This window comes from Podarcis bocagei (assembly GCF_964188305.1).
Source record: "Podarcis bocagei genome assembly, chromosome: 14".
Classification (NCBI taxonomy): Eukaryota; Metazoa; Chordata; class Lepidosauria; order Squamata; family Lacertidae; genus Podarcis; species Podarcis bocagei.
In genome coordinates this window covers 15,572,944-15,595,991 of record NC_138139.1, presented here as the reverse complement: position 1 = coordinate 15,595,991, position 23,048 = coordinate 15,572,944, and the positions used below count along the sequence as shown (strand labels likewise).

Genomic DNA, 23,048 nt, shown 5'->3' with positions numbered 1-23,048 from the left:
AATAAGTTAGATAATAACTGGAAATATCTTTGTTTAAGAATGATACTGGAAAGCTGTTACATACAGATACAAGGAAATTCAGAAGGGAGGGATTAGAGGAAGTCAATTAATATGTAAACAAGGTTGGGTTTTAAGGGATTAAGATTATTTCTTTATGTTGTGGTTCTGGTCATGTTTTTTCTTGTAATGTATTGTACTGTTTTTTTTCCCTTTGGTATGTTTTTTTCTTTTTCTTTTTTGTTAGGTTATATGTGTTATAACTGTGGAAAATTTAATAAAAAAAAAATTGGGGGGGGGGAGAGAACAGAGGAAAGGGGGTTTTGTGCTCGATGACAAATGTGGGGGGAACCTCCTCCCTCTCTTAGAAAGTTAGTAGGACAAAGCAGGAGTTTGAGGGCAGAGTTTGTGGTTATGTGAGCGAGAAGCTGGAGAAAAACCAGCAAGCAGAGGGTCAGAGAGTAATGGCGGATTTCTGCAGGAAGCCAAGGCTGCAACAATATGCTTTTTGAGCTCAGCCAAGGCAGGTTAGAGCTGGGGACTTCAATCTGGCACTGACGTCCCGAAAACAGCTCGTGCAAGTGCGCTCTGCGTGGTTATCCTATTTTAGCACTGATTTGCATATAATTATAGACGGTAGGCAAGTCAGACTCCAGGACTTTGTCTCAACGCCCCCACCTCGGTCCCTAGCCCCTGTATTTATAGTCTTCTTTTTTTTTTAAGCAGGATTTCCCATTTTCCCCATGTCAGAGTCTTTCACTAAGAACGAAGCAGCACAGTGTTAAGGCTATTGGACAGAACTGGAGGGTGGAAGAGACCAGGGCTCCATTTCTGCCTCTCAGCCGTGAAGTGTCCCAGGGCCAGTCGCCATTTCTCTGTGGCTACCTCTTAGGGCAGTTGTGAGCATCAAAGGATATCATCCCTTGTACTGAGTAAGTTTAGAGGAAGACAAAGCTACGCATGCCCTTAATAATCTCTCTTTCGCTTCTGAAGCAATTCATTGCTTTATTCATTATTTGTTTTTGTTATTTTTATTATGCAAGTTGTTGGATCAGGCCCTGTGAGACTGGGCTTCAAATCCCTGCTTAGCCATGAAGCTTGCTGGGTGACCTTGGGCCAGTCTCAAACTCTTGCCCTAGCCTACCTCTCAGGGTTGTCATGAGGGGATAAAGTGGGGGAAACTACATATATCACTTTGAGCTCCTTGGATGAAAGGTGGGGTGGAAAATGTAATACTGGAATATTGCTAGGACATTTTGAACAGCGTTATGACCCCCTTCTATCCATGATTTGGAATCTCTGGAACATCTTCCAGAAAAAAGCAATGAGCAAGTTCATCCTTCCTTTAAAAGGATCTCAGATATTCGGCAAGAGTATTGTTAGCCCAGAAATGGAAACAGGAAGAAATTCCGATGAAAGAAGAATGGCAGACGAAATTAATGGACTATGCAGAACTGGACAAAATGACAGGAAGGATTTGAAACCTGCAGGACCAGAGATTTACAGAAGATTGGAAGAGGTATATGAATCAACAAACTGTAATCAACAAATTACACTAGTAGGACTACAAGAAGTTTTGTAAGGAGAAATATACAAAGTGTTACAAAGTAGAAAAAGATAGAGATATTGGTTATGAGTTTGAAATGTAATAGGGAAGATAAGAAATGCATACTGAGAGATTAGATTGGAAAATTTTCAGACAGGATTGATGGAAGTCAAAAAAACTGAATAAGATGTAAAAGTATGTTTCATTACTGTTGAAAATGATATGTTAAAAAACTAATAAAAATTTATGTATATTTTTTTTAAAAAATTAAAAGGATTTCAGATAACCAAGAAGAAAACAATAAATAATCTCCCGTTAGAGGCTGTAAGAAATCTTTTGACAGATAGCAGCAACATGTTATTAATTTGACAAGTATAAATGGATGACCTTCAAGACATGTTTATCTACATCTTTTCTTCCCTTTGACAAATAGATAGGTTTGGCCCAGAGGAAGGTGAACAGGATATCTTTGTTCATAGCCTTGTGACAACTATCCTTATGAAGTTCATGCCCCTGACAGCAATGATAAAACGGCAAGAATTTACTAATTCTTGAGATCACAGCTGCAGATGCTGGGACCATTATTTCCAGAAATCTTCAGGCAAATACTTGTCTTTCCTGAAAAATGCATCACTCATTTCCTAAGTTTGTGTGCGAACAAAATTCACTCTCCATCATAAACAGCCAAATGTCCCATGTCTTCCCGGCCCATCAACTTTACCATATTGGACTCTTGCATATTCAAGCCTGATCCTAAAGCATCAAAAGCCGCTCAATTCATTCTTGAATTGTGACCACCTGACGATTTATTTCCAAGATATTCCACTTTCCCCTTTTGCATTGCTGCCCATCTCTGACACATTCACACCATACATTTAAAGCACAGGCAGGGCTTGCCCCCCAAAGAATTCTGGGAACTGTAGTTTGTTAAGGGTGCTGAGAGTTGTGAGGAGACCTCGGAGCTACAGTTTTCAATTCTTCACAGGGCTTTTGGAAATTGTAGCTCTGGGAGGAGAACGGGGCCTCCTAACCACTCTCAGCGCCCTTAACAAACTACAGCTCCCGGAATTCTTTGAGTGAAGCCATAACTGTGGTATCATGGTGGTTTAAATGTATACAGTGGTACCTTGGTTCTCGAACTTAATCCGTTCCAGGAATCTGTTTGACTCCCAAAATGGTTCAAAAACCAAGACGCGGCTTCCGATTGGCTGCAGGAGCTTCCTGCACTCCATTGGAAGCCGTGGAAGCCACGTCAGACGTTCAGCTCCCGAAAAACGTTCGCAAACCGGAACACTCACTTCCGGGTTTGCGGCATTCAGGAGCCGATTTATTCAGAAGCCAAGCCATTTGACTACCAGAGGATTCAAGGCGTTGCCTGATGACTTGCACCAGCCCTAGTCAGCATGGCTAATGATCAGGAATGGTGGGTGGAGGGTTGCTCTAATAATTATCATGGTGATGAATTCAGTCTGCAAACGCAGCATTTATCAGTGTGCTTTGTTGCCTTGGCGCCATTTATGACTTCCATATAGCTTGGGGACTGCCAACTCTTAGATAAGCAGAGGTTGTGCTTGCCCCTGAGGAGCCAGGCATGAGCCAAGCGGCTTCTTCACACTAGGGATGCTCAAAGAAAGAGTTTATGCGGCTGCCGAGACCACATAACACCGGTCTAGAAAGACCTACATTGGCTCCCAGTACGTTTCCGAGCACAATTCAAAGTGTTGGTGCTGACCTTTAAAGCCCTAGACGGCCTCGGTCCAGTATAGCTGAAGGAGCGTCCCCCCCCCATCGTTCTGCCCGGACACTGAGGTCCAGCGCTGAGGGCCTTCTGGCGGTTCCCTTGCTGCAAGAAGCCTAGTTACAGGGAACCAGGCAGAGGGCCTTCTCGGTAGTGGCGCCTTCCCTGTGGAACGCCCTCCCACCAGATATCAAAGAGAACAACGACGACCAGACTTTTAGAAGACATCTGAAGGCAGCCCTGTTTAGGGAAGCTTTTAATGTTTGATGTATTACGGTATTTTACTATTTTGTTGGAAGCCGCCCAGAGTGGCTGGGGAAGCCCAGCCAGATGGGTGGGGTATGTATGTATGTATAAATAAATAAATAAATAAATAAATAAATAAATTATTATTATTATTTCAGGTGAAAAGAGAGCAAGAGAGCAAGCGTCGCCTTCTCAAACCAGCAGGTTTATGTGACCAGCAGGAATGAAGGGCCATAGCTCAGTGGTAGAACGACTGCTTTGTACACAGAAGGACCTGGGTACAATCCCTGGCATCTCCAGGCAGGGCTGGGGAACATTCCCTGTCTGAGATGCCAGAGAACTACTGCCAGCCAGTGTAGACAATACTGAGCTAGATGGACCAACGGCCTGACTCAGTTGAAGGCAGATTCCTATGTTTGAATCCCACAATTTATTCAACTATCTATTATGGCAAAAACTTTAATGGACTAGAGTCTACCGCTAGATGCATGAAGTGATATCCTCTGTTGGTAGCTAGATAGTGTGTGTGTGTGTGTGTATGTATAGATGTAGATTAAAAAATATAGTTTTTAGGACCCACCTTATTTGTATAATTATCGAATCCCCGCAACGGGGTGAGCTCCTGCTGCTCGGTCCCTGCTCCTGCCCACCTAGCAGTTCAAAAGCATGTCAAAGTGCAAGTAGATAAATAGGTACCGATCTGGCAGGAAGGTAAACGACGTTTCCGTGCAGTGCTCTGGTTCGCTAGAAGCGGCTTAGTCATGCTGGCCACATGACCCGGAAGCTGTACGCCAGCTCCCTCGGCCAATAAAGCGAGATGAGCGCTGCAACCCCAGAGTCGGCCACGACTGGACCTAATGGTCAGGGGTTCCTTTACCTTTACTTTATTTGTATGATTGTTTTAACCTGTTTTTAATAGTGTGTTGTAATGTTCTTGTAACGCTGTAATCCACTCTGGGACCTTAGAGTGAAGGGCATGTAATTAATAATAATAATAATAATAATAATAATAATAATAATAATAATAATAATAATAATAGAAGAAGAAGAAGAAGAAGAAGAAGAAGAAAATATATACACATACCACCAACCACCCCACACACAGAGGGAGGTGTGTATTGTAAACTGTGAGGTCAAATGGCAACACGCTACAAAAAGTCCAGCCTGTGACACTTCTCTGTAAAGACCTATCAGATACTGCACTTTCGCCTTCGTTGCCATTTGACCTTGCAGGCTGCAGCGTTCAACTCCCACCTGCACCCCTGTATAAAATCTGCCAATTCAGGAGAACACTTTATACCTATGTGGACAAGACTCTAGTCCATGAAAGCTGAAGCCATCATTTATCTGTCATTAAGGTGCCAGAAGCCTCTTGTTTTTGCTGCCGCATACAAACACAGCAGCCTCCCTGGAAACAATTATCAACCGAGGCGAAGAAAACTATTAATACTGACAGTTGGCGGGGAGGGTGGAAGGAAGGATGAATTCTTAAGAAGTGAAGACTTCTCAGCTTCTGCCTCTCTCTTCCAGCTGCAAGGGAAGGGATGTAGCTTGGCAGCAGACCATCTGCTTTGAATGTATGCGTTTTGCTACTAAATTACTTGTGGCATTCTAACACTTTGGGAGAGACCATTTACTCAATAGTGTTCTATGCTTTACACCTAGCAGGAAGGTAAGGTCCACTAATGACTGAAAAGTGCAGTTTGCTTCCCCCCCCGCCATTTTTGTGTTCTCAGGTGTCAAGGTAGCTCTTCTGTGGTCTCACACTGACATAGTGCTACAGCAACACATCCTGTCTGTTGAATCCCCTCAGGGCTTTCATTTAACCATGTCGCCTGGCATTCACCATAGCTGGCACAGGTTTTGGGCATCTCGTGAGGGAGAGGTCTTCGCCTTGGCCTTTAGCTATGGGATTTTATTATAGGCTGTGGTCTTGGGCTCATGAGAAGTTGCTCACTTGCACTTAAAGGACCAAAAAGCTAATTGCAGCCTGGATACACTTGCCCAATTCAAACTGAGTCCAATTTGAATTTATCTTGCCCCATGGTTCTCAAGTCTTCAAACCAATCTGTTAAAAGAAAACCATTCTTAACAAGGGCAGTTGTCCAAATAAGTCAATTTAAGTCTATAAGGAATCATTCCTGCTAAACCAAAGCATATCCACCTTCATGTACCTGGTGTTTTATGGATCCAGAAGTTTGTCATTGGCAAAAAGAGGTTTAACACATATTAAAATGGATAGGGAAAGTTGGCAGAGTGCCAGGTGGAACAATGTGGTTATAAATTGATCTAAACATTGGACTACACAATAGTGTGAGCTATTAGAAAGTATAAAATGCATGAGAATTCTCCATTGGTGTGTAAGCAATAAGACATTAAATATAAAAACAGTTACGCACAATAAATTGCCCCCCTTTGTGGAATTCACACTGTCAGACACATTTCAACATTCTTACATAATAACACATAATACAAAACAAAATAATTAAATATCTGTTGCATATCTTGACACAATTGTGATCTTTTACGTATGTATCTTTTGAATCCTGGAGCAGAGGCTTGAGGTTCAAGTGAAAAAAATGTCCTTGCAATTCAACTCCTCCCCCCTTTGTCAGCCCCCCCCCCCCCCGTCAGTCTATAGCCTTTGAAAGAGATAACTGTGGGCACTTTGAAAACTCTGGTGTTGGAGGTCTTGTGAGTTGAGGGGTTGTTGCTGCTTTTCATCATTGCACATCTGTAGAAGTGATATCCTGTAAGGGGGCAGGGTTTTGGGGGAGACTTAAACACAGTTAGACAAGAAAGGGGCAAAAGGCAAAAAGGATGTCTTCCAGTTTCCATGGGAAGCTGCAAATAATAACAATCTTAGTGGATTAAACATTTTATTCATTATCACATTTCCATGTAATTACTGTTATTATCTGCTAAGTTTGTTTGCTTTCCTTCACTTAATTTTTGTTGTTGTTGTTGTTCTTTTCATATTATAAAATAAAAAATTACTCCACATGTATAGAAAGAGAACTGTAAAAATACAAAGGTTAAAAAATAAAAAGAAAGCAAAAAATTAGATTACCAGTTAGATGAAAATGGACTTGACACAAAGACATCAGATTCAGAAAAGACCTATTATTAAATATATTATCAAAACCACGCAGATTACTACTAGACTGAAAAAAATACAAAGGTTAAAAAATACAAAAGAAAGCAAAAAATTAGATTACCAGTTAGATGAAAACAGACTTGACACAAAGACATCAGATTCAGAAAATAACTATTATTAAATAGTACAAAGATATTATCAAAACCACACATATTACTACTGGACTGGGAAAAAAATGGGAAAACAATGGGGAAAACTTAAAATTCACCATGTGCTATCCAATAAAAGAACTTCATGAGACTGACTTTCAACATGTGATGAACATGTCCCCAAAGTAAAACACAAACACACAAAATGAGCTATGAGGAACCAAAAATAAATAAATGCTAAGACACACAATTAATAAGTAACCTGAAGTAATCTGTTTTGGCATTCTAACATCCCAAATGAAAATAAAAGTGTTTCTTGATGTGACATCAGCTGTAATGTTAATAGCGGAATACTGGGAAATGAGTTAATACCAATAAAAATGAATGGCAATTTTTAAGTTGTGCAGGTACCTTGCACTAGCCAAAATGACAGAATTAGTAAGAAATGCTCAGGCCAAAGGTAAACAAGTACCATTCCACAAACAATGTTTGGTTGTGCTTCGATTAACTTCATAGACATCATGGAGAAACTGATTAAATAAATGAAAACAGATTATTTGTAACTTAAAAAAAAATGTCAAAGGCACAAAGAGATAGAGGTCACTAATACAGCAGGGATTCAGACTTGTTTCACAGAACAGAAAGAAAGTTGCTGTTTGGCTTTTAGGGAAGAAAGACAAAAGAGAAACAAATGCAATTACTTTTTATAGAGTATTTAAATCACTGTTTGCATCCCCTCATTATCATTTGTGCTGTGGGAGAAAAGAAAGGACACTCTGTTAAAAGGGAAAATTATTTCATGTGAGAGGTCTGTCAGGAAGTGCTGTTCCTAAAATGCATAGGCATACACACACACACACACCAAAAAAAAAAAACAAAAACAAAAACAAAAACAAAAACTTATAAAATTTAAATTCCATTGGGAGGCGAACCTTTTGTTAGCCCCTGGGGCAAGACATTAAGGGTGATTTCCCTCAATGGTTCCAAATTTTACATAAGGAAATTTGTATAGGTTTCAGGCTCTCCAAACCTTCTCTCTCCCCCCTCCTTTCTCTCTCTCTCTCTTTTGTAAGCTGATCTATCCTCTGTGCATGTGCAGAGTTCATGCCTCAGCAAACCTTTTATACTATTGAAAATGTTGCATCCTTTGGCTAAATTACCATTTGAATAAGGGAAAGGAAGGGTAAGGAGTAGATTTTGAAAACAGGGTTTGATTTTAAACAAAAAAGAGAAACTCAGCAATTTAAGTATTCACCAAAGCTAGCAATTTCAGCCCAAGCAAACTGAGACTGCTTCCTTTATGTACAGGAAAGGGCTAATATCCCTCTGGCCATTCGCGGAACAATCAACCGCTCTCTTATTTATGAGTAAAAATGGCCAGAGTTAGGGATCCAAGGGGAAAACTTGGGGAAACCTGGACAAATCTCCGAGGGGAAAACTTGGGGATCCAAGGGAAAAAACCTGGGGATACCTGGACAAATCTCCGAGGGGAAAAACCTGGGGATACCTCACTTAATCTCTATTCTACAACTCACAGCAACCTCCCTGCCTTTTACAATCTAACTCAGAGTCCCTACTGAACGCTTGCACACTTGCAATGCCAGATTGAGACTCAGAAATGACAAAGAAGGAAAGGAATCAGGTGCCCTTGCTTTCTCCGCTCACAGGTCATCTCTAACAAAGATCGCCATGGCAGAGGTGCGGCTACACCTGGGAGTTATAGTTTTGGGAATTATAGTTTTCAGTGCAGAAGAAATTGCACAACCTTTCTGGGCAAAACTCCGAAGGAATAGGTTGGCATACAGAGTTAAGTGGAAGAAATCACACACAACCTTTGCCTGGGCATACTCCGAAGGGCCAAGGCTGGTGTTGAGATCGAGGGGACAGAAAGGAGTAGAAGGCAATTTTTTCAAGAGTTAAAGTGAGGAAAGAAGTAAGGATTTGAGAAGTATAGGTTTGCTGTGGTTTGCAGAATCCCACCCCACTACCCATTTTTCCTACTCATACTCACTTCGCAAGCGCTGTCCTGGTGATCCCGGGATCTCTTGACTGGTTGTTTAAGGCCGGCCTGATCAAGCTTTGCTTCCCCTGGTTAGCCTCGCTGAACTCCAAGTTATTGCCAGACCCTGGGACCGATGGAAGACTGGTTATTCCTCCTGGCAAACTGCCTGGTGCGCGCTGGATAACCAGTCCTTCCTCGTTTCCAGAATCCGGGTAACCAAAAGTCCCTTCGTGCGTGGTCGCCATCTGTTGTAAATAAAAATATGCCCTTTTCCCTTATGGGGTATCCAAGAGCCCATATAGAGTCCTTACATAGGTTCCCTATTGGTAGGAGAAAATAACAGAGGCCAACCAGAGAATATTGAGAAGCAAAGCAGCTAGTAAGCTTGATCTTTATTGATCTGTTGCAACAGGGTACCCCCCTCACACGCAGGAGAGGAAGAGGACCCAGAACAATGGCCTGCAAGGCCTTATAAAGACTTTTGAAATTCCCCTTCTCTAGATCAGGACCACCCCCAGAAACATTATGCATACATCACAGAAGGGGTGTAACCTAAGACCACCCCTCAGATACATCCCACCTACATCACAGAAATTTAAATGTTGTTTTTCTCTTCTCCTTGTTTATCTCCTGTCTAGCAGGTTACTTGATTGGATTTTCTGGGGAGCCTGGCCATTCTTTTGTAATGCTAAAATACTTATTTCCTGGGCCAGGTCACAGGCTCACACCTTATTCAAACACAGATTAAAGGAAGAGACAATGGGGAGGCTTTTCCATTTTTAACCTTGCAGAGAAAGGACTTGGTCAGCTTAGGAATCAAAATGGTTCCACGTTGGCCTTCCTGTACTGATCTATGTATGTGCAGTTATGAACATTACTATATATCTAAAACCATAAAATTCCTATCACACTATCTAAAAAAAGAAAGAAAATAAAATCCCGAGGAACAGAGGAAACTCAATTCTAGTCATCCTTTTACCATTTCTCATCTCTGTTTTGCTTATACAGAGGTGTACCCCTGTCATTCATGACCTGGCTTCACAGCAGGGAATCTTGGTATTTATTTCGGGCCGGCTGAGCTGTTTACGCATCCTGCTGGGGAACCTTTAAGAAAATGGCATGAAATGGCCTCCTCCTTCCTGCAAGAAGAGCTTATCAGCTGAATGGTAAAACCGAAGGATTTCTGCCTCTTACCCCCGCAACTTAAGTAACTCATCTGTTGTCAGCCAGGTTCCTTCGCTTGAGTTTACAATAACGGCCTGGTTCCCACAGCCTCACCTCAAAAAGGATAAGGTAGAACTGGAAAAGGTTCAGAACAGGGCAACCAAAATAATAACAATAATAATAATTTTATTATTTATACCCTGCCCATCTGGCTGGGTTTCCCCAACCAATGATCAAAGGGGTAGAGCTTTTTAGTTTCGAGAAAAGGCAAGGACAGGGAGACATGGTCATAGAATCATAGAATCATAGAGTTGGAAGAGACCACAAGGGCCATCAAGTCCAACCCCCTGCCAAGCAGGAAACACCATCAGAGCACTCCTGACATATGGTTGTCAAGCCTCTGCTTAAAGACCTCCAAAGAAGGAGACTCCACCACACTCCTTGGCAGCAAATTCCACTGTCGAACAGCTCTTACTGTCAGGAAGTTCTTCCTAATGTTTAGGTGGAATCTTCTTTCTTGTAGTTTGGATCCATTGCTCCATGTCCGCTTCTCTGGAGCAGCAGAAAACAACCTTTCTCCCTCCTCTATGTGACATCCTTTTATATATTTGAACATGGCTATCATATCACCCCTTAACCTCCTCTTCTCCAGGCTAAACATGCCCAGCTCCCTTAGCCGTTCCTCATAAGGCATGGTGGAGGTATACAAAATTATGTGTGGCATAGAGGAAGTGAACGAAGAGAATTCTCCCTTCATCACTCATATCACAAAAAGAAAACCCCTCTTCCCACAGTGCAGAGTTAAACTATGGAATTAGCTCCCACAAGCGGCGATGATGGCCACCAACTTTGCAGGATCAACAAATCATAGAAACTGGAAGGGACCACGATGGGTCATCTCACCCAAACCCCCTTTTCACCTGATGTGGGGCTCGAACCCACAGCCCTGAGATTAAGGGTGCCATGCTTTACTGAGTGCTAGTGTCAAAACTGGGTGGAAGCGGATGTGGGGACTTGTTGAATGGTTTCTTTAAATTTGAAGGTTCATTATTGTTCCACAAGATGTGTGTTTCTTTAAGGGCCAAAGCAAATAACATGACCTAGTTTTACAGCTGTGAAGCAGTATAGCAGGTGCTGTTAAGGTCTGGTAATTAAGCTGTTGGGTATAGTATATAAAGAGCAGCACCTAGCTCTCTCAGTACCCTGGTGGTTGGGTCATGCTTATTGATATATTATAATTAATGTAAAATGAGTTTTTGTTATTAAAACCTAGCTAAAGTTTTTTTGCGTTCCTTGTAATGTGTGGTCTCCCCAGCATGCCTTCTGCAGCGCACGTAATCTGCAAATAGCCAACAGTAAAAGGACAAGGAATAAGGGAAAGGGTCGATGTGTTCCCACTCTCTAAGTGCCCTTGTCTTCCCTGGCATTCAGGGAGCCGCCATTCCACCCCCCCCCCAAAAAAAAACCCCAACAGTGGTGACCTTTTTCTCCTTGAAAAGTGCAGTTTTCTACACCTTTCAAGGTTCAATATTATTTCTACTCGATCCAACCCAGCTCCGTTGGATAAGTGAAATGCTTGCACTTTTCCTCTCTGAATATATAGGGGGAGAAGCGACCAGGCAGGATGGTACCTACAGCACTCACTCAAAAATCCAAAGGCCTTAAAAGTTTGCAAGCCCCTACTCTTTGGCAAAGGGACGCAGGTGGTGCTGTGGGTTAAGCCACAGAGCCTTGGGCTTGCCGATGGGAAGGTTGGCAGTTCAAATCCCCGCAAAGGGGTGAGCTCCCATTGCTCTGTCCCAGCTCCTGCCAACCTAGCAATTCGAAAGCATGAAGTGCAAGTAGATAAATAGGTACTGCTCCGGCAGGAAGGTAAACAGCGTTTCCGTGCGCTGCTCTGGTTCGCCAGAAGCGGCTTAGTCATGACCCGGAAGCTGTACTCCGGCTCCCTCGGCCAATAAAGCGAGATGAGCGCCGCAACCCCAGAGTCGGCCACAACTGGACCTAATGGTCAGGGGTCCCTTTACCTTTACTCTTCGGCACTTTCGGTTTTAACTCCTTAAGTGAGCCTCAACACAACCTTTCGTCACGCTTAGGCCTGAGACAACACTGCTAGGCCCATTCTGGGAAGCTTCACGGAGAATTCTTAAGCCCTCCCCCGTTTCAAGTTTTTAATCTACTTCACCTTGGCCCGTACGCAAGGCTGTGCCCCAAAACGCTGGAGTTAATAGGTTAAGCAATCTGTGGCACATTGTACACGCTTCTTCTTGCGTGCAAGATTACCAGGAGCCAAAGAAAGGTTGCCAAGACAACCACAGATTATTTCTGTAAAGAAGAAGACACTATTTTAATTAAATAGCCACCATAATTGGAATGGAGAAGAGTGAGACCAAGTGTCCTTCATTTCCCCCGCCCCTTAAAAAGGTTTAAAACGCAGACCTTGTCTCACTTCAGAAAGACATATAATAGATTTTGGAAAATCAAACAGAAACACACTGATCTAAAATAAATAAATAAACATAAGCTTGTGACACCTTAAATTTAACAGATCTGTTGTGGCATAAGTCTTCCTAGATGGAAAAAGGTAATGGCACAATAAATCTGTTAGGTTTTCAGGTACCGCAAGGCTCTGCAATAAAGCTACTCCTCTGGAAGTTGTTATCCACATCAGAAGGCACACTTGTCCTCTGTCCGGAGTGCTGCCCTCCTCTCCTCAAAGGGACGTTCTAGACTTTCTTGTGGATTTCTCATATTCTTGAGAGGAGCCTTTGTGCATGAGTCACATATCTGACCTTGGGCTACTGTGTCAAAGAGTATATGAAAAAACATTGTTCTGGAATAAATATATTGAGATGTGAGGAATGAAGTTTGCAGGCTTGAGGAAATAAAGGCATAAAACTGGAAGTAATAAATGTGTGTTTATGTATGTGTGTGTCTATATATATTCACACACACACACACACACACACATAAAACACAATGAAAAAGAAAAATTAAAAATTGGAAGTCGCTAAAGGATGGAAGGAAGTCAGAATGTATGTATATGTGTTTGGTTATGTTTTGTTATAGTTGTTTTTCTTTTATGTTTTTCTTTTATTTCTTTTTCACTCTTTGTATTGGTTTTCTGATTGTTTCATTTTATTTGTATTTTATGTTGTAATTCTGCATTGAAAACTCTATCTATCTATCTATCTATCTATCTATCTATCTATCTATCTATCTATCTATCTATCATAACTGACCTTGGGCCAGTCGCTGCCTCTGAGCCTAACCTACCTCCCAGAGTAGTTGTGGAGATTAAATGAAGGGGAGAACTATGTAGGCCACTTTGAGTTCCCTGAATGGAAAGGTAGGATATAAATGCAATAACTACTCATAGTTTCCTGTGCTTGGCTCTCCATAGATTGCTGCTCTACAGCTCCCCTCAGCCCCCAGCTAGCATGACCAATGGCTATGGAAGCTGTAGTTTGGCAACATCAGGAGCGCCAGAGGTTTCCCACATTTGCCCTAGGTGCTCTCCTTCCCTTGAAACGAGACATGCACATGCACATCCAGAATTTTCATTAAGTCACTGGATTTTATTCCACAGTGTACAATCACAACAGTCAATTTAACATGAGAAATGATCAGAGGAATGGAGCGAAAAACATATACAAGAGGACACCATTTAATCATGATGAATCTTGTGGGGGAGTTTCTAAAAAGCAAGCAAACCCAAGTACTGCATCTTTTACATTTACTGCTTATTTTGACATCTTTGCTCATCAGTTATTAGTGAGTTAAAAAGAAAATTAAACCAACAATGCTAAAGGGGCTAAAAAAAAGTTTCAGAGTAGACAAAATGAAAAATGCTAAACCAGCTTATTATCAACAGCCAGCCCCATTCCCTGCAACCTGCACATTTCTCTGCTATGATGCATTGCGAATGTTAATTGTTTTTCTACCCATTCGCAATGAAATAGTATGAGTCAGAATTTCAGGAAGAACAGCCCTTTTTGCTGAGGGTCGCTGCCAAATTCTTCTGATGCAAAGCAATCCCTTCTCACCCCCAAATTATTACGTATTTGTACAGGCAATACGTTGAAGGGGAAAGGGAATGTAAGGTAACAAGTTCACCCTTTAGCATTTGCACATCAGTTTCATGGTGGTCATATTGGGATGGTGGTATCTTGACTTAATAAGCGGAGTTGTGAATAAGGTTTTGCCCACGCATTCAGCTCCTTCACTGAAGCCGCAATTAAACCAGAAACTTTCTAATTAACCAACTGCTTCCTATTTCATCCAAACCAGGAAACTACGGTTACCAGCTTTGGAGCTAGCCAGGTTCTTAAACCAGCTTCATATTGTGGTTTAAGGTCTTGTCTTGAAGGTGGTAACTGCATTTCCCCAGTTCGGGTGACTATGGTTTGACTTACTGTTTTAATTGCAGCTCACACGAAGGAACAGAAAGGGCTGCATGCACAGGCAAATGACTCATTCATCAAGCCTATCTCTGGTTCCTTTGTTAAGTGAGTACTGCCAAATACATCATCAAGATTTGTTTTAAAGCACCAACACCACTTTTCCTTAAAAAAAATGTAAAACGGAATAAAGAAATGTCTGACAGGATGGAGACAATACTAGTAATGGCCATACTGTGACCCCTGGGAATAAGAACTATAGCCATAGTGGGACGGTCGCCCATGATAGGAGTAGGAAGACTGTTCTTGTCTGTGCTGCTGATAGTTATTTCCCCAGCTTCTCTCTTGCCATTGACCGTATCTATAGCCTCCTTGCCGGTCGTATCTGTCCCCTCTGCCTCTGAATTGTCTGCTGTCTCTGAATCTGTAGAAGGAAGCAAATGGTATGCATTTTAACAATATTTATTTTCAAATTGCATCGACATACACTGTCTCAGTAGGGTGGATAAAATATATTGGGTTGTATCCAACATGGCGGTATGTTCCAAGTCAGTTAGCACAATACAGATTCTGCTGGCAAGATGTCGTCTGCCAGCAGGAAGTTGTTGCATGGGAGAATGCGTAAGAAGATTGCTCAATCTTTTTGCGCGACAAAGTTACCAGCAATCTGTTGCACAGCAGGTTTCTGTTAGTGCAACTACTGCACTGGTTCCTCTGTCGCGTAATATTAAAACTTGTATTTGTGTTAAGTGAACAGAGAACATTGGATACAGGCACTTTTTTAAAAAAATCCAATTTGAAAATTGAAGTATAAAGACTAAGTTTCTCCTACAGAAACACTTGGTTAATATTTTTTTTTTAAAATCTGGACACAAGCATGTTAGATTTAATATCTAATCTGAATCACTGCCTTCTGCCAAATGCACAGTTAAAAGAGACTTTTCCTTGTAAACAAAGAACCAGTTTTCTCATTTCTCAAATGTGCATATCTACACTCTACCTGATTTGCAGATTTTGTATTTGAAACAGCCCTGTTTAGGGAAGTTTTTAATGTTTGATGTTTATTGTGTTTTTAATATTCTGTTGGAATATTCTATTGGAGTGGCTGGGGAGGCCCAGCCAGAGGGGTGGGGTGTAAGCAATGAATAATAATAATTATTATTATTTTGTATTTGCACCTGGGATGGGGAGCCTTTGGCTCTCCAGGTTTTGGCTTACAGAGTAGACCCAATGAAAGTATTAGATTTACAATGGTCATGTCCATTCATGCTAATGGGTCTACTATGAGTAGGACTTGACTATAGCCCTAGGCTAAAGTTTCTTATTTCTGAATGTTACATCCAAGCAACAGCTAAGCCGTCTCACTCGCATGGCCCAAGTACTATGAAAGGCAGCACAAGAAGCCCCAAGTAAATCTAATGCACAATGTCCTTTCTTGTTTCCCTAGTGTCAGCAGCCAAGATTAAGTTAACACTAAGGAAGCACAGTTTGTACAGCCTGGAGTATATGACTCAGAATATTTTCAGCAGGTAGAAAATCCCAAGTGTCTTGTAGTGGGGCTGAAGTATACATTTGTCACAAAGGATCATAAGAAATGTAGATCAGGCCACGCACAGCGAGATATGTTATCTAAGTATGCAAATGAATTTTATGTTATAAAATAAAAGGCCAAAATAAATATAAATATTTAGCCTGCTGATTGGTAAAGTCATTTTTCTGCTAATAATTATGTCACAGAAGAAAGGCTATTTCACTGACGAGGTGTAGCCTGGATCTCTTTTCTTTGCCATGGGGGGTTGGGGAAATCACTTCATGCCCAAGGAAGCAACTGGTCCCAAGGGCAATCTGTTTCAAGAGTTTCAGTTCATTCCTTTTGGCATAAGCAGCACTTTGATTCAGCTCCACACAGAATTTAAAACCCTTGACACTGTTGCTTAAGCAGAGTGCCTAGATTCCCCACCCCTGTGGCTACTGGCTTGGAGAAAAGGGAGAGGGGAGAGAGAAAGAAAGAAAATTAACCCAAAGCATCAGCAACTGATGGCTCCATCAGGGATACTATATGATCCAGGTAAGGTAAAGGACCCCTGGATGGTTAAGTCCAATCAAAGGCAGGAAGGTAAATGGCGTCTCCATGCGCTCTGATTTCCATCACGGTGTTCTGTTGCGCAAGAAGCAATTTAGTCCTGCTGGGCTCATGACCCAGAAAGCTGCCTGTGGAGAAACGCCAGCTCCCTCGGCCTGAAAGCGAGATGAGCGCCACAACCCCATAGTCGCCTTTGACCGGACTTAACTGTCTAGGGGTCCTTTACCGTTTTACTATATGGTCCTCAGTTGCCAACCAAAAGGTAACCGTCTTGTTTTGCAGAGATTATAAAGTAGGATCCTGGTCCATCACCAGCATAACTGCCTTACAGTAAAAGTATGCTGGGCAAAAGTAAAAACAAGGGGTGGGGTTCACCTAACCATTAGCTCAGCGAAGAGAGGAGGTCAGGAGAATCTCTAGAAAAACCCATGGAGTGGGGGAGAAGGGGCATTGTTGCATCTGGCAACCTGGCATGCTTATACAGAAGGATGATTGGAAGAGTGTGATGCTGAATTCCACACAGTGGGCGGCACCCAATGCTAGACCTTCTCAAAAGCAGACCCCTTGAAAATAAGGAACCAAAGATAGTAATGACGATTAACTTCAACATGTCTACTCCGAGTAGGACTAGGATTGGGTACAGCCCCATGGCAACAGCTACTACTCAAATCTTAGGAAGGGAAAAACATAAACGCTTTAGCACAAAAACGCACTAAAATAATCTGTCTGTATATGTGGTCAAAAACCTTGTGTGACAAATTATAGCATATACCAAAACCTAAACTTGTTGCTACCCTACAAGTCTTCCTCAGTGGCTCAAAAAAGTATCGAACAACTTATAACATGAATCTGGCCTCTTAGCCAACATGCCCAATGATGTGGTGAAATGACCTCTCCTCATAGCAATCAAATCACTGTAAAAAAATCCAAAGTCACGCTCATGTAAAAAAATATTACCAATTGAGTTGTTATTGTGGTAGTGCCTAATCACACTTCCTTTGAGGGACCAGGGAGGTGGTATTATTATTTATTGTTGTTGTTGTTGTTGTGGTGCCGCCCATCTGACTGGGTTGCCCCAGCCACTTTGGGTGGCTTACCATTGTACATGAACTGAATTTTATCTCTTCACCATATTTGATGGGTAGATGTTGACACAATTTCTCCTTTTGTCCTTCCCCAACTTGCTCTTTTGTGTTTTGCATTGGAGGCTAGATGTCATTCTCTTGTGCTTTAGTTTCTTACAGTAAAAATAGTGGCTGCTGAGAGCATCAGTGGACAGGGTAACATTTATATAGAGCCAATAAATAAGAGCAATACCTGTCTCTGTATCGCTGGTGGCCACCTGATCTATTTCTCCAGTCCTCTACTAGAGGAGGTAGATCTGCAGCACGTTGGACGTATTTCTGATATTCTTCATCTTCTGAAGAAAATCGGTTTGCAAACATCTTTTCATAATTCTGAAGTATCTCAGATACAGAAGGCACGGTGGGTTCTCTGGAAGTTTTAAAAAAAAGTCTCTCCTAAATTACATTATCTGTGGAAGTTTGAGGATTAAAGTTGTTTACAAACTGGATTTGCAAGTGAGAAAGGGTTTTGTTTCATACATCAAGGGTACACTGAGAGCAGCTCTTCTTTGAGAGCCAGTGTGGTGTAGTGGTTAGAGTGGTGGACTCATAATCTGGTGAACCGGGTTCAATTCCTCGCTCCTCCACATGCAGCTGCTGGGTGACCTTGGGCTAGTCACACTTCTCTGAAGTCTCTCAGCCCCACTCACCTCACAGAGTGTTTGTTGTGGGGGAGGAACGGAAAGGAGAATGTTAGCTGCTTTGAGACTCCTTAGGGTAGTGATAAAGCAGGATATCAAATCCAAACTCTTCTTATAATCGAGGCAGTAATCACAATGTCATGCACTTAACCATCTGCAGCTTTCAGCAATACATACAAGAATTTCCACAATTGTGGGCGAGCCACGTATACAAGCTATTTGTAGAAAATCAGACACTGACAAACTCTGAATCAAAGCTACTCAACCTTTGGCCTATCAAGTTGAATATAGCTCATCAACTACATACTGTGGCCTGTCTGATGCTTGGCAACCTCCCTATGGCTGAAGACAAGACAACAGTGCTCACGATGACTGAACATGATTTCAGTAAGGCATCACTTTCCAGGGTGAACAGTTCCATCTCTCTCTTGGAAGGTTTATTAAACCCCTGGCAAGCTACTAATCACTCCTGGATATCTTGCATTAAGCTTGATTTAGTTCACACATTGTTCAGATTTTCTCCGTATGATCTTGAGGTTTGTTGATTTATTTTAATTTCCTCACATTTATATCCTGCTTTTTCATGGAACCCGAAGTTATTCCAAACTCCAGGGAATGTTATCATATCTAGGTAATTTCTGGAACAACTAAAAATGAAGCATTTGCGCCTCAAGTATATATGCATATTTATTTGTTTATCATCATTCAACCTCCTGGGAGATCTTTTTTTAATTAAGCCGTTTCTAAATTTTCTAAATAAAAGAGGAAATGCATGTATTCTCAGGACAGCTATTAGAATACTCAATATTTCCCTGTGTTAGAAAGGTTTTGTGGAATCAAAGAGGTTGTGTTAAACAGATTGAATCCACAGTGCATTAAACTCTTTTGAGAAGATACGTCCCTCCCATCACAAGAAACACACACTCTGTTGATGTTAACCAGGGGAGCACTTAGGAGGCCTATAGCTCCGCTGGCTGGTTTGTTTGTTGCAGGCTATAACACTAATCATGCACGGAGATCTTCAACATGGACCACTAATTGCCTTTGAGAGTGATTAGGAGACACCTCACAGAGCTACAATTCCCAGCACCCTGAACAACCCAGCATTCCTTGGGGGAAGCCATGACAGTTAAAGTGCTACAGTATAAGAGTACTTTAAATGTATGTTGTGGAAGTGACTCAAGGCTCCTTTAGTCCATTAATTTAAATGGGTCTACTCTGAGCAGCACTAGCACTGGACAGAACACAAACTGGGCAGAAAACTTTTACGGTTTCTCACTGTGCTAATATCTCAAAACCCTCTTCTACAGATTTGAATAGGTTGTGTGTTGCTTTGCCTGTGACTTGCGTGTTCTGTTCTTAATCATTAATATGTCTGCATTTAAAAGAGAGACACCAAAGAACTGTAGACACAGGATTAAAATTAAATGAATAGATTAATGGCCTAATTATATTTAGGTTTTTGCCATTTTGCTTTGGTTCATGGTGCTTCCTTATTGCATAGCATACTCCTACAACCACCAAAAAAGCAAAGTGTTGGTAAGGGAATGTTTTCAACAGACCTGTTTGCCCAGTCTTCAACGATGGGAGGTGGGTCTGCAGGGCGTTGGACATATTTCTGATACTCCTCGTCTTCAGAAGTATATCGATGAGCAAACAGGTTATTATAATTCTGAAGGATGTCAATTGTGGAAGCCATTCTATAATCTCTGCAAATATGGGGGAAAAAATACTTTGACCACCTTTGGAAATCAAATACTTGTGTAAATCTTTGGGTTGAAACTGTCAACAAAGTGGATTACAGAACTGAATGAAAAATATAACATTAAGCTTAAATTTTCTGTTTCAAACAATGGGTGGTATTCAACTAAATTTTTACACTAATTAGAGCTATTGATATTAATGGGCTTTTGTCATGGGCCATTGGTCTGAGTAAAACTCAATAAGTCTGCTATTTATCCTTTATATAGCTATTATCACAAATAGTTAATTTAAAATGTCAGTCTCTCCGTAATTTGGATTAAGATTCTTAGTGCCCCCCTCCAACACACACACACACTCAAAGTAATTATACAATAGGGAATACGATCCCTGTACATTTTGTTAACTGGGCATTTGTATTCTGTGGGTTCTGTATTATGCAGGCACATGGTGCAGGTTGCTTCAGTACATATGTGATTTTTTTCATCCTCCACCTAATGAAAAATCCCAGCTGTTTCCAGGAAAATGACTCTAAATATATTCAGAGTACATTCTCCTCATTACTGGGATTAGTTGCCCCAACGTGCTTTAATCTTCTCGAGGTATTGCCAGAACTCTTAGAAGCGTGGGAAGTGGCCTTTTCACCATCTTCTCAATGCATGATTGTAGATAACATGTGGATTCTAATCTTTTACTACACATCTCTGCCTTAATTGATCTGAACAGTGAACTGCAATATATGGTTCCGCAGTTGCACTTAACTCAGATGGATCAGAAAACCTGCTTCAACTCAAATAAATGAAGATGAGTTAAAAGTGGTGTGGGAAGAGGGAGGGAGAGATCCATACTCACTTTTCTTAAACAATGGTGGATGTGAATGAGAGTGAATATAATAACAGAAAAAGAACACTGCTGCATCAGGTCAAAAGTCCATCAAGTCTCACATTCTGTTCCAACAGTGTTCTTTTGGAACACTTGAACAGTGTTCAATGCTGTTAGCTGCTTTGGAAACTTTAGACAAGAAGTAAGATACAAATATACTAAATAAATACTGAGACCCTGCTGGATCAGGCCAATGGTCCATCTACTCCAACACCTTGTTTTTAAAGTGAACAACCAAATGCCTGTGAGAAACCAGCAAGAAGAATTTGGGTACAATAGCACACTCCTCTCTGGTGGTTTCCAGAAATTGGTATTCAGATGCCATTTGTGCTGATTGAGCATAGCAATCATGGCTAGTAGCCTTCGACAGCCCTCTCTTCCAAGACTCCTCCATAATTAGTGCTCAGCCACCTGCTTCTGAGATGGCTGAACACTGAACTATGGAACTGTGTGGGAGAACCTACCTCACAGGGTTGCTGTGGGGGATAAATGAGAGAGAGAACCATGTACACCTGCATCCCGAGCGCACTGGAGAAAAAGTTGGGATATAAAAGTAAGAAATAACAACAGTACAGTGGGACCTCAGGTTACAGATGCTTCAGGTGACAGAATCCGCTAACCCAGAAATAGGACCTCGGGTTAAGAACTTTGCTTCAGGATGAGAACAGAAATCGTGCGGCGGCAGTGGGAGGCCCCATTAGCTAAAGTGATACCTCAGGTTAAGAACAGTTTCAGGTTAAGAACGGACCTCCAGAACAAATTAAGTTCTCAACCTGAGGGAGCACTGTACTGAGTTTTGAAGTCTGAAGTTAATCTCTAGAATCTCGCCAGTTAAAAAAGACTTTGCCTTGATTCTGAGACCTAAGGCTTATAGAGTACAGCTGGGAGACAAACAACACAGGCCTAGGCAGGCCAAATGGTCTGATACAATATAGGACAGTTTGGTTGCGATCACAGAATCGTAAAACATGTACAGTGGTACCTCGGGTTAAGTACATAATTCGTTCCGGAGGTCCGTTCTTAAGCTGAAACTGTTCTTAACCTGAAGCACCACTTTAGCTAATGGGGCCTCCTGCTGCCGCTGTGCCGCGGGAGCACGATTTCTGTTCTCATCCTGAAGCAAAGTTCTTATCCCAAGGTACTATTTCTGGGTTAGTGGAGTCTGTAACCTGAAGCGTCTGTAACCCGAAGCGTCTGTAACCCGAGGTACCACTGTACAGTTGGAAGGGACCCCCTAGGAACACCTAGCCCAACTCCCTGCAGTGCAGGATTCTCAGATAAATCATACACAGCAGGTGGCCGTCGAACCTCAGCTCAAAAACCTCAAAGGTCCTGAGACACAGTGTGTGTGTTTGGGGGGCGGGGTAAGCAGAGAGAAAGGATGGCGACGACCCTCCTAGACGACCCTCGTCGTCGTCCCCCCAATCTCTACCCGCCCGCCCCCTCCCTCCGCAAAGTACCGCGTGCCTGTGCTGCACAGGCCCTCTCGACATGCCCAGAGGTGCTCTCGTCCCCCTTCCCACGACTGAGGGGCTGGCCCCGCTGTGGCAATACATGGGCTCAAATGAAACCTTGAGGAGCACGCAGCCCCGTCCAAACTGCCGAAAAGGGGATGCGCCGCACTCAGCCCGACCCTGAGGAGAAGGAGAACCCGCAGCCCCTCACCTGAAGCTGCAGCAAGAAGAGCTCCTGTTTCTTCTTCCGCGCGCCGGCGGCCTCCAACTTCCGGTTCCGCCCCTTGCCCCGCCCCCAGCTGGCTTCGCTGACGATGGGCGTGGCTTGCTCGGCCTGAGGTAAATCGAAAAGGCGGACCTCGTCTCTTCTCAGTCTCCTCAGGGGTTAACCAGCTTTCGGGCTGGTTTCGTGTCCCTTCGCGGACTCGCGCGATTAACATCCAAATAAAATACACAGTTTTGACGACGAGGGGAAAATCTCGAGTCAAGGCGGCGGCCGAGGCCGAGGGGGTGGGGATAGCTCTGCCCCCGAAAAGTGCAACCGCCGCCGCCCCACACAGTGAAACACCGACCTTGTATGCTGAGGGGACAGGGAGGGAAATAACCTCGACTCAGGGCAAGGGTTCAGCACGGAAAAACAACAAATACCGAAATAAAAGGTTGGGTATAAAAATCGGATAAATAATAATAAGACTAGGGAGCCACTCCTCCAAGGTTGAAATTGACCACCAGCTGCGAGTCCGTCCGTCCGTCCCCCACTTTTTAGACGACACGAAGGATCAGAGAGCTGCAGAGCTGGAAGTGACCCAGAGGGTCATCCAGTC

At 42.5% G+C, this 23,048-nt stretch overlaps 1 protein-coding gene across 1 annotated transcript; it reads right to left on the bottom strand.

The window, feature by feature from the left end:
* Positions 1–13,496: 13,496 nt before the first annotated feature.
* Positions 13,497–22,539, bottom strand: RAMAC (RNA guanine-7 methyltransferase activating subunit). Its single transcript, XM_081170724.1, has 4 exons — positions 22,436–22,539; positions 19,750–19,896; positions 17,740–17,916; positions 13,497–14,763 (listed from the first exon to the last, which is right to left on the bottom strand). The coding sequence occupies exons 2-4, from the start codon at positions 19,884–19,886 to the stop codon at positions 14,559–14,561; spliced, it is 519 nt and encodes a 172-aa protein (XP_081026850.1). The 5' UTR covers positions 19,887–19,896; positions 22,436–22,539; the 3' UTR covers positions 13,497–14,558.
* Positions 22,540–23,048: the final 509 nt, after the last annotated feature.

Coding starts and splice junctions, on each gene's coding strand:
- RAMAC (XM_081170724.1), bottom strand. CDS start 19,886: ATGGCTTCCACAATTGACATCCTTCAGAATTATAATAACCTGTTTGCT. Junction 17,917..19,749: donor GTTGAAGACTGGGCAAACAG/GTCTGTTGAAAA, acceptor TAAAACTTCCAG/AGAACCCACCGTGCCTTCTG. Junction 14,764..17,739: donor CACCAGCGATACAGAGACAG/GTATTGCTCTTA, acceptor TTCCTTCTACAG/ATTCAGAGACAGCAGACAAT.